Source organism: Vipera ursinii (genome assembly GCF_947247035.1).
Source record: "Vipera ursinii genome assembly, chromosome: 11".
NCBI classification, from domain to species: domain Eukaryota; kingdom Metazoa; phylum Chordata; class Lepidosauria; order Squamata; family Viperidae; genus Vipera; species Vipera ursinii.
The window spans coordinates 19,076,712-19,090,197 of record NC_139524.1 but is presented as its reverse complement, the minus strand read 5'-3'; the positions used below and the strand labels follow the sequence as shown (position 1 = coordinate 19,090,197).

The window sequence follows — 13,486 nt, the reverse complement described above, 5'->3', positions numbered from 1 at the left end:
GCACCGAAGAGAGAGGTCAAAAGCCTTGTGAGACAACTTCTTAGCAATTTTTTGAAAGGATGCTGGGGTGGGTCTCACTGAGTGGAAGCCACCCCAGGAAATCACTTGTGATCTCCCTCCTCATAGACAGCTTCCAGGCCTCAAACTGGGATATGCCAACTGGGAGGGCAGGTTCTGCTTGGAAGAGAAGCTGGGAGTCAAGCCATTTAGGTCTTCAAAGTTTAAAGCCAACACTTGGGATCCTACCATGGACCTATGGAGATGACCTTGGAGAAGATTAGGACAATTGGTGCAGAAGAACCATGTGTTTAGTTCAGGGAGGTGGGAAAGTGTTAGACTGACTTCCGCCAATTGGGGGGGAGGGGAAACAAAGGAAGAAGAGAAGGGGGAGGGGAGGGGGAGGAGAAGGAGAAGGAGGGGGAGGAGAAGGAGAAGCTCTGATTTTCTTTCTTTCTTTGTACAGGTTTCCAGTATGAATGACATCATTGCTTAAAGAAAAGTTTGGAGTTGCATGGCACCAAATCAAATCAAACAAAGAATAAAATTATCCCTTGAAAACAAAAATTTTGGAAGCTGAATCAATAATACAAATGAGATGCAAGTTGACTTTATTTAAAGAGTTTATTCCAGACACCAAAGCTTTGAGTCCAGGTACTGACGGAGGAGCTCTTGTTACCTCACTGAGGTTCCTAATAACGAGACTGTCTTTTTTTAGCCTGAACCTTCACCCTCCCCCCTGCCTCCCCCAGGAAAGAAAAAAAGCAAAGTTTGCATCCACATATGCAATAGAATCAAGTGCCCTGAAATACATTATTGCTACATAACAGATTTTTGAGAAATGGCCCACTTTGGGGTTAGGGGCAGTCCCCAAGCGCAAGTCAAGCAAAATCTTTAGAAACCGCCTCCACAAAATTGGGCGCCGACATCAGGATGCCGATGGTGCAGATGATGGTGAAAACCGAGAAGGCCATCAAACAGAGGCGGTCCACCACGGAGGCAGCAAACTTCCATTCGTTGCAAACTGCTTGAGCCTCATCCTGGTCTCTGAAGCGGTTGGCGATGTACCGGATCTCCTCAAGGATCTTTGCTAGATCCGAGTCCGTTTCAGAAGAGTGGCCATTGTGAAGGAGGTTCTCCTCATCCGTGGGAGAACAAGCCATTCTTCCACAGATCACCCCAGAATCAGTGGTTGGGGTGCAGTGGACACCTTCCAGACCCCTGAAGCCAATGTATAACATATTCCCATTGCTGGATTGCTGACCGCTGACCGTATTGATCTCCACACTTGAAATGCTACAGTGGCGTTTGTGCTGGCAAGCCGGGCGCACTCGGCCTTCTCCAGGCCTCTTCATCCTCAGGAACCAGGCACACCAGTTGAGAAGGATAATTCTGGTCTGGAAAACACAGAGAAGCAGGTGGTTTTGATAGACCAGACATGTCAAACACAAGGCCCGGGGGCCGGATCTGGCCCGGGAAGTGGTTTCATGTGGTCCCCGAAGCCATCCTGGAAACAGTGAGGGAACGGCCCCCACTGCCTTGGCCCTGGCCCAGAGACCCTCCTTCTGCCAGAGACCCCCAGATCTGTCCCACTCCCGCCCAGGCCCCCATAGGCACCCTTGATGCGAACGATGTAGAGCTGGCCACGCCCACCCAGTAGGCCACGCCCAACCAGGCCACACCCACCCAGCCCCCTGAGGGCAACCGCAATGCTGATGCGGCCCTCCATGAAATTGAGTTTGACACCCCTGTGATAGACAGAGTCTTTCTGTCAGCCTTCCTAATTAGACCAGACAGAAAACACGACTGGATGAGCTAATTCTACTTCATTGTAAGGCTACATTATAACAGAATCTTGCAGGTCTAAAAGTATAAATCTCATGTCTTCTCCTTTGCAGCCTGATTGTCAAGAGGGAAATTTTGGCAGCTACGTGCCTCTGCGTTTCAACTTGCCATTAGAATAAAGGGAGAGGGGAGGTGTTGCTTTAGAACTGGTTAAGATGGAGAAATGAAACCTCTGTGATTCCACTGAAGGCCGTGAGAGACTGAAACCTTTCCAAGGGCACCGCAGCAGGTGTGGAGAAGAAGCAGACGGTTCCCATAACAAAGTGAAATTGTTTACATGGATTACATGAGAGGGTGGGGGTTGGGCCAGAGAAATGATTGCTAAATCTATGGTGTCTGGGAACTTCAGAGTTAGTTTTGCATCAGCATTAGCATGCTGTGTACTCAATAAACAGTAAGTTTTTGGAAACAGAATGAACCTGGACTTTTATTTGGATCCTTAAGCTGGGTGTTGATGCTGATAAGCTGAGATGGATCCCTTCTTAGTCTCTTTCTCAATCTGTTATGCAGCTGAGGTTTATGTCTCCCCTTATCTAGAAGTTTCCTGGGTAGTATCTCCTCGCCCCATCTCCCAGGGTCTTTCCCACATACCGTTGTAGCTTTGAACGGTCACTAAACCAACTGTTTTAAGTTGAGGACTTAGAACAGTTGGTTTAGTGGCTGTTCAAAGTTACAATGGCACTGGAAAAAGTGATTTACTGTAGGACCATTTTTCACACTTACGACTGTGGCAGCATCCCCAGGGTCATGTGATTTACATTCTGATGTTTGACGGGTTCATATTTATGACAGCCATCGTATCCTGGGGTCACGTGATCCCCTTTTGTGACTTTCTGACAAGCAAAGTCAATGGGGGGAAGCCAGATTCACTTGACAACCGTGTCTCTAAAGGAACAACTGCAGTGATTCACTTAACAAATGTGGCAAAAGAAGTCATAAAATGGGGCGAAACTCACTAAACAAATTCTTGACTTAGCAACATAAATTCTGGGCTGAGTTGTGGACTACCTGCATACAGATAAGAGGAAAGCACGACGTTGAGGCACATCATCTTCAGATGCTGACCCAATAAAATCTCAATCATATATCTATGGGGCACTGAGACTCACCCACATGTTCCACGGTGGAGCATGACCCCAGACAACACTCTTGACAAGCAAAACTAAATCTACTTTATTGCAAAGCTATGTTAATAAAAATCTTGATAACCTGAATGTAGAGTTCTTTGAGGTTGGTAACAATAAGAGAAGTCTCAAGCTTTCTGGTGATGTTTGGGGGGGGGGGAAGAACCGCTTTATGCTGTAGTTGCAAAAACTGTGCAAAACCGTACAGAAAGGAAAGGAACTGGACCCCTTCTCAAGGGCACTTCAGGTGCCTCCTGAAAGTTTAAAAAAACGTTAGCTTCTGCAGCCACAGAATTTTCTGCCTGCTAGATATTCCTTTATTTCCAGTGTTCTTTATTTATTGATGATGAGTTGGCCGCTTGAATGATCTTCACAGATGAAGAGGCGGAGCAACGCATTTGTATGAATAAAATATACACGCTGGCAGCTCCTGATTCTTGGCAGCGTGTAACAGAGATGGGCCCAACGGTCTGTTGATCTTCAGGTAGCAGAAATTACTATAGATCTTTCTCTTCTGCCTGGAAAAATCTCATATTTCCTGGAAGGAGGGATATTCACCTGCCTCCATGGCTGGTTGAGTGTTCTTAATGGAGGAAAAATAAGATTTGGAAAGGGGGGGGGGAAAGGGGGGCTTACCCACTTTGGCATTTTCCCACCTTCGGGATCATGGTGATGATATTGTAGGACAATGACCGTCACCACCACTGAAAGTCCAACAATAATCATGGTGCTGGCGAAATACTGAGCTGTGGAAGGAAACAAGAAATACATCTTTTAAAGGCTGACATGGCAGATCAGGGGCCTTCAAACTTGGCCCTTTCATGACTTGTGGACTTCAACTCCCAGAATGCCTCAGCCAGCGTGCCTGGCTGAGGAATTCTGGGAGTTGAAGTCCACAAGTCATAAAAGAGCCAGGTTTGAAGACCCCTGTGGTAGATCAACCGATAGCTCTATTAGATAAGTTTCATCTTTTTGCTGTTGTTGTCACTAAGTTGTGGCTGACTCTTCACAACCCCATGGACCATAGCACACCAGGCCCTCCTTTCCTCCACTGTCTCATGTAGTTTGCCCAAATTCATGTTTCATCATGTGTGTGTGTGTGTGTGTGTGTGTGCATGTGTGTGCCAACCATGTCATTTCCAAGAAGTAGGAATATTTTGTTAAAGACACTTCAATTTTGTGAATATTCTCCCTTTTTCTCAATATTACTAAATGTGATTCTGTGTAGCTTCTCCTAATTACAGATAGTCCAGGAGTTTCTGTGCCTTCCATTCTACTCCCCCACCCACCCACCACGACTTCTGGACCAATGAAAAAAAAGAGATTAAGGTTCCCTATTTCCACTCCAAAAGTCAGATTTCTGAATTATTTAATCTAAAAGTTAAACTACACAAGACACAAGCTTCCTAAATTGGTTCTCTTTGAGGCTGTGTTGCATGATGGAAAAGAGTTTAATTCTTTGAAAGGGACTTACCAATTAATGGCACAGAGTCCGATGTTGCTGGCATGATTTCGGCCACCAAGAGCATAAAAACGGTGAGGGATAACAAAACTGTGATTCCTGGAAAAGAAATAATTGGGTTGGACCCAGGGCACAGAACAGAGGTTGAAGAAAAGTGACTAAATATATCAAAGTTCTCAGCCTCGGTGTCTTTCAGATGTGTAGGCTTCATCTTCCAACTTTCAATTCTGAGATTTAAAGTCCGCACATCTGAAAGTGGCCAAGGTTGAGAAACATTAAAATATACTGTATCATGAAAAATCTCAATCTCTCCACAGGATGGAACCCAACCTCACCCACCCCTGATGTCTTTCAGATGTTCCTGTTGGCCATTCAAACACATCTAAAAGATGCCTGGTGCAATTGGCAAGTACCCAAAAGGATGGCCAAGAAAAATGATGAGACTGGAAGTCCCAAAGATGCTTTTTCAGGAGTCAACTGCGCTTTCTTGTTTTTCTTTGAAGATGTTTAGCTTCTCGTCCAAGAAGCTTCTACAGCTCTGAAGAAGCTTCTTGGGTGAGAAGCGAAACATTTTCAAAGAAAAACAAGAAAGTCCAATTGTCTCGTGGAAAAGCATCTTTGGGACAACTATCATCTGGATAACTGAGAATCTCCATAGACATTGAGACTGGAAGTGTTAACTTTGGACAAGAGAAGACAATGGGAAGATACAGATGGAGCCTGGAACACTGGAGGTTCTTCATCCATGTGTCAAAGAAGAGAAGGAGAAAAGGCTGATGGTACTGGATGTTAGGTTTTAGAAGGTGACACCTCTTGATAATAAAAGACTTTGTGGGAAGATAATTCCAGCTGGAGTTGTCTTTGACCCACCGTTGTGTTCTTTCTACCACTTTTTATACACTCAGTTTTTCTTGTTCGTCTACTCTACACAACTACCTACAAGGCTGGTGAAATCTTAATTCCCTTGCAAGAATGCTTTCAGGAGGAACAAGACCCACCCACCCCGTCTCATAGAGGGTGATCCTTGTAGGCCCCTGGCAATACCAAACCTATTTAAATTTAGCAGGCAAATTACTATTACATTTTCCCATCCTGCTGGCTTTGCTGCCTGCTGAGCAACAAAATATAAAATATTTAGTAGCTATCCTTTGAATCTTGTTCATGTTGAGGAAAGCAAGGGAATGCGGAGAAAGAGGGAGGGAGAAGCCACCACACGCTATGCAATGTGGACTTGGAAAAAGCTCATGATGATGATGATGAGGATTTACAAAAGGTACCCTTTGGCTCTTGATTCCACATTGCTCATCTTTTGGACAGAGACACATGCCAAACTGGAGTGCCAAAATGAATCATCCTTATGCTCTCTTTTTCCCCCAAACAATTGCTACAAACATGCATTAAATTAAGATTTTGTGTCCATTGTGAGATAAGGATGTAAAACCAGCGATGTGTCTGCACTCTTAATTGGTGAAAAACTCTAACAAGAAGGCAATTGTAGTCCAGTATGAATTTACCTGGGAGACATCCTCACTGAGCAAAATGGAACTTGCTCAAGAGTAGGTAATACATGGGGTTGCAAAGAAACTACACATTGGGAAATGCCTAGTCTGAAACTCACTTCTGCTGTCAACACAGTGGCATCTTTGGCAAAGTTATTTCCTCTCGCCCACGTCTGCCCATCGTGGGAATCAGAATATTTAGCTCTATTGTTCCAGTTTCAATCTGCTGAATTCCTTTGGCTAATGATACGACTAGGATTTGATTACCATATCTGGCTCCAAAAATCAAGACAAACATTGGATTACAGCAAATAATTTGCTGCAACTAAATGTTCATCTAGATTTCTACAGTTGAATGTAGCAAGTCTAACAACTAGAAGCAGAAACTCAGTCCTCTTCTTTGCCAGTTAGCAAATGAAGCAGATCTGGTGACCAACATTAAAAAACAACAACTGAATTTTTTATAGCTCCAAGGTTATAAAAGTTAAAGGGGCTACAGTTTTCTCGGCTGTTGGTTTGACGTTCTTCATTCCCCACTCCTGATCCAATTCTTCTACGATGTCCTGAAAGTTTCTTTCTAACTGATGTTAAAAGCTGGAGGTGACTTTCAGAGAGAAAAACTTGCTTCAAAAAACCCAGAACCATCTCTTTACCAAGTGAAATTTTCTCTCCAGAGTCAGCTGGAAGCAGAAAAACCAGAAGGGCAAGTGCTGAGATCAGGACACATGGGATGAGAAGATTAAGTCCATAATACAGTGTTCTCCGTCGCATTGTGATTGTAAAGGTCACATCTGGATAGGGCTCTTTGCAACAGTCATAGAAGGATTCCGTCCTCTTGCCTGGAACTCCTGCATGGAAAGAATAAAGATTCAGATGGACCAGCCATTGGATCAGGCGAGGAGGAGGAGGAGGAGGAGGAGGAGGAAGAGGAGGAGGAGGAGAAGGAGGAGGAGGAGGAGGAGGAGGAGGAAGAGGAGGAGGAGGAGGAGGGTTGTTTAGTTGCCAACAGTCAAACTGAATCAAGGCACATTCAGCAAATATAGAAGAGTGGAGCAATGGGAAGATAAAAACATTTCAAAATATCTGACTCTCATAAAAACAATCATATCACTCAAGCTGTCTTTCATGAATCGGCTACAGAGATTGTAAAGCTATTCCCCAGTCTCGTATTTTGTTATTAGCTCTCATCAGAAAGACGGACAAAGTGGCCCATTTTTAATCTTCCAACTTAATAATTTACAACTTTATGTAGGAATCGGAGAGGCCTCCAGTGAAATTAGCAAATACTTCCTGTTCAGATTGGCAGCTGCACAAAACCCGGGCTGCTTTTAATGAACGGTCAGGAATATGGACAATTAAGAAGCATCAAATTGTGGTAACAGCCCCCCTGCCCCCCCAGCTGTCGTGTTTTTATAATGGGGCAATAAAAACACAACTTTTCATTAGAGGGTACAGTAAAGCAGCATCTGTGAACTTTTTCGCTGCAATAACAATTCCCCCAGGTGGGATAACACTACTGAGATTTTTAGATTTTGTTCCAGCCCTGTCCATTTTCAACGTTTAGTCGGGGTTTTTTTCAAGGACCTTTCAAAACATCCTTGACACCTGAGGTGGATGAACAGCAGCTGCAGGATCTTGGCTGACATGACCACACCACCACCGGCCATTTTGATTCATCACCACTGCGGTGTTGCTGTCCACCAAGAAGCTGATCCATGCATCCCCATGAGTGAGCCCAATCCACACACCCGCTAGAGACCTTCTGGATAGCCTCCTCACCTCATGCACCCCCTTATTGAGCGCACCCAGGGTGGATCGCTCCCTTGGCCTGCTCTGGGTACACCGTGGAGCTCTAGATCCCTGAAGAGTCTTGAAGAGAAGCTTCTTCAGGGCTTGGTGAGACACTGTTTTTTTTAGCAAGCACACTCAATAGTTTTTCTCTAGTGTCATCTTCAGGCCCCAAATGTCCTGGTGGCAGGGAGTCCACAGATCATGATCACGAAGAGTTAACTGGGGTCTATGTGAATGCTCCTTCCTTCCTTCCTTCCTTCCTTCCTTCCTTCCTTCCTTCCTTCCTTCCTTCCCTTTCTTTTCTTTCCTTTTTCCCATTCCTTCCTTCTTTTTCTTTCCCTTTCCTCCTTCCTTCCCTCCTTCCTTCCTTCCTTCCTTTCTTTCTTTCTTTCTTTCTTTCTTTCTTTCTTTCTTTCTTTCTTCCTTCCTTCCTTTCTTTCTTTCTTTCTTTCTTTCCTTCTGTCTTTCTTTTTCATTGTTCTTTGCTTCACTTTTTTGCCTGCTGTTGGTTTTACACCGCTGTGATCCACCCACTATTAAACTGGGGGTAAAAGAAGTCCCGTTTGTAAATTAGCTTACCAACTAAATCCCACTCGCCATTTGAAATGTATCCAGAGATTTCTGCTTGTTGCATCTGGAGATCAAGAGACCAGCCTCCATAAGTCCAGGAACCAAACTTCAATTTACAGTTCTGGACATCAAAAGGAAACCATCGGACATCGATGGAGCAAGAACTCTTGAAAATCCCTAGGTTGAAGTGGAAAGAAAGAAGAAAAGAATATGTCAGCCATTCACTTTTTTAAAAAGAAAAATACGGAAGGCAAAACGTCCGCCCTTCCAAAGTTACAACTGATTTGTTTAAAAAATATTGTTATTGTGTGTTCCCTGCAAAATAAAACAAACCATTAACATGACTAGTATCACAGCGATTCCTTTCTGCACCCATTGCTTCCCACCCCACCACCACCACTTTCTGTAACTATTATTTTATTTTTCATTTTATTTCTGTGATTTTTGGTTTGTTGGCTCCTTTGCATATTTCCAGCTAGATTCCTCCTTGTGTTTTTTTATCTAAGAGAATGACTTTCTGTTACTTTTCTATAAATATTTCTAAAGGTTAATCCTGCCATGGCTATCTCTGCATCTCTGTACCTTTGAAGGACCTCTGACCTGGAAGCACGTTTCTCTCTATCCCCATTATCATATCGAAACAACAGCAGGGATGGCTGATTTATTTATTTTTTAAAAAGAGCTTATCTAACTCTTCCAAAAATCATATCTCATTGTTGGAAGCATGCCAGGACTCTTGAGTCTGGTGTTAATTTTCCCAGCATTCCAATCATTCATACCTGGAGGAAGATACTGACAGTATCCTGAAGAGTTGACCAAAACATTTGTTTGGAAAGTAGCATCAAAACGTTCATCGGCACTGGGGAAAATTAACGAAGAAAAGAGAAATGGTTTTGTTAGAATTAAACTCGACAAGCAAACAAAAGGATCACGTTTGTTCAAAATATCAAGTATCTTAATAATAATAATAATAAGTTGGAAGGGACCTTGGAGGTCATCTAGTCCAACCCCCTGCTCAGGCAGGAAACCCTATACCATTTCAGGCAAATGGCTGTCCAGTCTCTTCTTAAAAACTTCCAGTGTTGGAGCATTCACCACTTCTGGAGGCAGGTTGTTCCACTGGTTAATTGTTCTCACTGTCAGGAAGTTTCTCCTTAGTTCTAGGTTGCTTCTCTCCTTGACTAGTTTCCATCCGTTGCTTCTTGTCCTGCTTTCAGGTGCTTTGGAGAATAGCTTGACTCCCTCTTCTTTGGGGCAGCCCCTGAGATACTGGAAGACCACTATCATGTCTCCCCTCGTCCTTCTCTTCGTTAAACTACACATACCCATATCTTGGCTTTGATATTCCAAACTTAGTCCGTTTCCCTCCAAACTGGATACCAATTTTCTACAAGTTTCGTTGGAGAGGTCCTTTCCTCCTGAATGTCTGGAACAGCGTGTGACTTACGATCACAACTCAGCCCAAAATTTTTGTTGCTAAGCAAGACGGTTGTTAAGCGGGTTTTACGACCTTTCTTGCCACAGTTAAAAATCATTGCGGTTGTTAAGCGAGCAACACAGTTGCTCAACGAATCTGCCTTCCCCATTGCCTTTGCTTGTCGGGCGGTTGCAAAACGGGATCATCACTGTGCGACGGTCATTAATAGGAGTCCTGAATTTTGATCCCGCGACCTTGGGGAATGCCGCAAAGGTTGCAAGTGTGGAAAACGGTCATAAGTTGCTTTTTTGCAGTGCTGTGGCAACTTTGAACGGTCAGTAAGTTGAAAGTCAAGGATTGCCTGTATGCGTAGCTGGATCCAGGTGACTGCCAAAGACTGTTTTCCTCTTTTGATTGGGGTATGAAAAGAAGCTGTCAGCGAGAAAGCTGTAATTTTATGAACTTCCTCTCTTTTTTTTGGTTCATCTGTAAGGTTTCTGACGATCACTTTAGTCTTTTCTCTATTTATTTTCAATCCTGCTACTTCTCCCAATTCTTCTATTGTTGTCAATAATTTAGGGCTTCTCTCTTCTAATCTAAATACCAAATCATCCGCAAAAGCTTGTAAATTGTATTTTTCGTCTCTTATCTCCATTCCTTTAATTTCTGGGTCCTGTCTGACATTCCTATTCAGCACTTCCAGAGTTAAAATAAATAATAGTGGAGATAATGGACCCCCTTGTCTTGTGCCTTTTTTTAATGTTAAAGTTCTCTGTAAAATCTCCATTTACAATTACTTGTAGCCTCTGTGAGAATATGCTGGCTACCTGCTTCTTTGCTCTTCTCTGGCAATGGAGGACAGAGCGAAAGCTTTCCTATACCTTCTCCCGTTCACAAGATGAGTTCAGGTAGACTAGACACCTGTCTGTGGCTGAGGCACAGCATGGGGTTGATGTTGATGGCCTCCTCAGTCAGTGGTCTCTTGAAGTCTCTTCCGTGTGCTGCGCAAGGCCGTCATAGTAAGGAGGTGCGAGCACATGGAGGATGGAAATTTGGTTTTATCACCCCGTCTCCAAGCGAATTAGGAACCTCGTCACTGCTTTCTGAAAGGAGATCCATCACAATCTGGGTTAGAAGACGCAACGTCTCGGCTTTCCTACAACGCCACACTTAAGAGACTTGACAAACTGACAGCTGAATGGGTTGAAAAATGAAGCCTGCCAAACATTAGTTGCCTGAGCGTATGTTTAGCCAGAATCCAACAATGCTCTTTTGCAGGTCTCCCACAAATGCATATCAGCTGGTATAAAGGGAGCATCATCTTATTCTTCAACAGAAGGAGACTTCTCCCCACACTTCTGATGGTGTGAAATAGAAATTCCAGGCTCGCAAAGAGGAACTGTTCTTGGAGAACAGTTGCTAAGGAGCCAAGCATTGGAGAATAACAGAATAACAGAGTTGGAAGGCCCAACCCCCTGCTCAAGGAAGAGACCCTATACCATTTCAGACAAGTGGATGTCCAGTCTCTTCTTGAAAACCTCCAGTGATGGAGCGCCAACTTCCAAAGGCAAGCCATTCCACTGGTTGATTGTCCTCACTGTTAGGAAGTTTCTCCTTAAATTCCAGGTTGCTTCTCTCCTTGATTAGTTTCCATCCATTGTTTCTTGTTCTGCCTTTGGGTGTTTTGGGGAATAGGTTGACTCCCTCTTCCTTGTGGAGGATGGGCTCCCCATTCTCAGATCTCCTCCTGGTGTTCCAAAGAGGCATCTGGTTGGTCCTGGGAAAGCAAGGATCTGTTCCTAGCAAGACCATTAGGAGAAATAAAGAGGAATAGATTGCTTCATATTCCTTTTGAAGAAAAGACGTGTAGCTGACTGAATTGTGGAGTTCTTGGTGCTCTCTGAGCTTGATTGTTTATGTGTGTGTGTGTGATTGCAGACATTTCATTACCCAACTGGGTAACTTCATCAGTGAAGGACAATTGAGGTTGAACTAGAGCAGTGGTGGTGAACCTTTTAGAGACTGAGTGCCCAAACTGCAATCCAAAACCCACTTATATCCCGTCGGGTGCTGGGTGGGCGTGGCCCATTGGGTGGATGTGGCCCACTGGGTGGGTGTGGCCCATTGGGTGGGCGTGGCTGTGGTGGTAACGGCAGACTGGTTAGGACTAAAAAGTTCAATCAATTCCAACTTTGCGAGATTTTTTTTCCCCACGAAAAGTTGAAATTGATTGAACCTCTTTTTTTTGCACACGGCGGCACAGGCCTAAAGCAAAAAGGTTTTATAAAACCCAGCCGACGGCCTAGGACTGGGGCGACAGCGCGCATGCCCACATAGAGGGCTCTGCATGCCACCTGTGGCACTCGTGCCATAGGTTCGCCACCATGGAACTAGAGTCTCTGGACAAACGAAACAGAACCAACAGCTAAACTTTCTGACTTTACTCCGGTGCTTAAGAAAACCAAATTTCCAACAAGGAGAAAAAAATGCATTGCACTGAAATGAATGTTGAACAACGATGCTTGTTCTGAGCATGTCTTGAGCTCTTTTCCACAAGGAAGTCTTCATAAGCCTTTTAGTGTTTACCCTTCCCCTCCAAGGCTAATAACATATGCTCATCTCCAGCTCTGAACCAATTATTCCTCTTGACAGATGGAGCTGGTAAAGCACATTTTGGAACAAGTTTCATCCAAGATTATTTAAACAGGAAAGAGATGCATGAGAAAAAAAATCTGCTCGGATCCTGAATTAAACAAAACGAAGTTGTCAGACCTGAAAGAGGCTTCTTGTTGATTGACAGGAGAAAGTGTCTTTGCAGACCACTAAAGTAAGACAATATTATTTCACACCAGCGCCCAATTGCGAGGCCAATCCTCAAGTGGGCCAGAAGAAGCACCATCACGATTGACAGTGCCAAATTGGAGTGAAATTAACCAAGCGTCGAAGCTGTTGGAGAAAAGGGACAAGGCATTTTCTTGGTGCTTAGCTGGGATGTGGCTAATTTGTAGGTCCCTGGCCAAAGAACTGAACCTTCTACTCAACATTGGGTAATAAGCACATTAAGGCACTCACAAGAGCTAAAAATGAACAAAGAGCTGACTCTGTTTCACACATTGCCTGGAGAACCCCATTGCTTCAAAGATCTCCAGGTGCTCCAAAGATGATCCAGATGCGCTACTTCTTTAGTTCTTTAAGATGAGACATGTATGCTAGGATGACCAAGTCATCCTGGAAATTACTAAGTGAAAGAGATAGTGAAAACTAATCTTGGTGGCATCTAATGGTTCTGTAAGCTGGTTGACAAATTCTGGCAGTTGAAGTCCACACGTCTTAAAGAGGCCAAAGTTGAGAAACTCTGGTCTAATCCTTTGAGCCTACATAACCTCTTCTCCAAAACACCTGAAGGCAGGAGAAGAAGCAATCGATGGAAGCCAATCAAGGAGAGAACCAACCTGGAAATAAGTAGAAATTTTCTGACAGTGAGAACAATGAATCAGTGGAACGAGTTGTCTTCAGAAGTTCTGGGTGCTCCAATACTGGAGGCTTTTAAGAGATTGGACAACTATTTCTCTGAAATGATATAGGGTCTCCTGCTTGAGACTAGGAGTTTGGACTAGAAGATCTCAAGCTGCCTTCCAACTCTGTTATTCTTTTAACCCACTGTGGCCATATGACATCATCCACACATGGTTTTTATCCCTTGTTTGACTCTGATACAAATTCCCAAAGTCTATGGATCCTTTCCCAGACATTGTCATTGTTGTTGTTGTGATTTGGGTGG

The 13,486-nt window shown here is 43.9% G+C and overlaps 1 protein-coding gene across 1 annotated transcript in view; it reads right to left on the bottom strand.

Moving 5' to 3' along the window:
- Nucleotides 1-854: 854 nt before the first annotated feature.
- CHRFAM7A (CHRNA7 (exons 5-10) and FAM7A (exons A-E) fusion) overlaps nt 855-13,486 on the bottom strand; it is a gene marked incomplete at its 5' end in the record, with an annotated part of 39,405 nt that continues 26,773 nt past the window's right edge. Inside the window, 6 exons of the mRNA XM_083371655.1 lie at nt 855-1,394; nt 3,603-3,712; nt 4,441-4,527; nt 6,581-6,775; nt 8,298-8,465; nt 9,068-9,147. Coding sequence (XP_083227781.1) covers nt 879-1,394; nt 3,603-3,712; nt 4,441-4,527; nt 6,581-6,775; nt 8,298-8,465; nt 9,068-9,147 — 1,156 coding nt within the window. The 3' untranslated portion in view covers nt 855-878. The remainder of the gene's footprint in view (nt 1,395-3,602; nt 3,713-4,440; nt 4,528-6,580; nt 6,776-8,297; nt 8,466-9,067; nt 9,148-13,486) is intronic.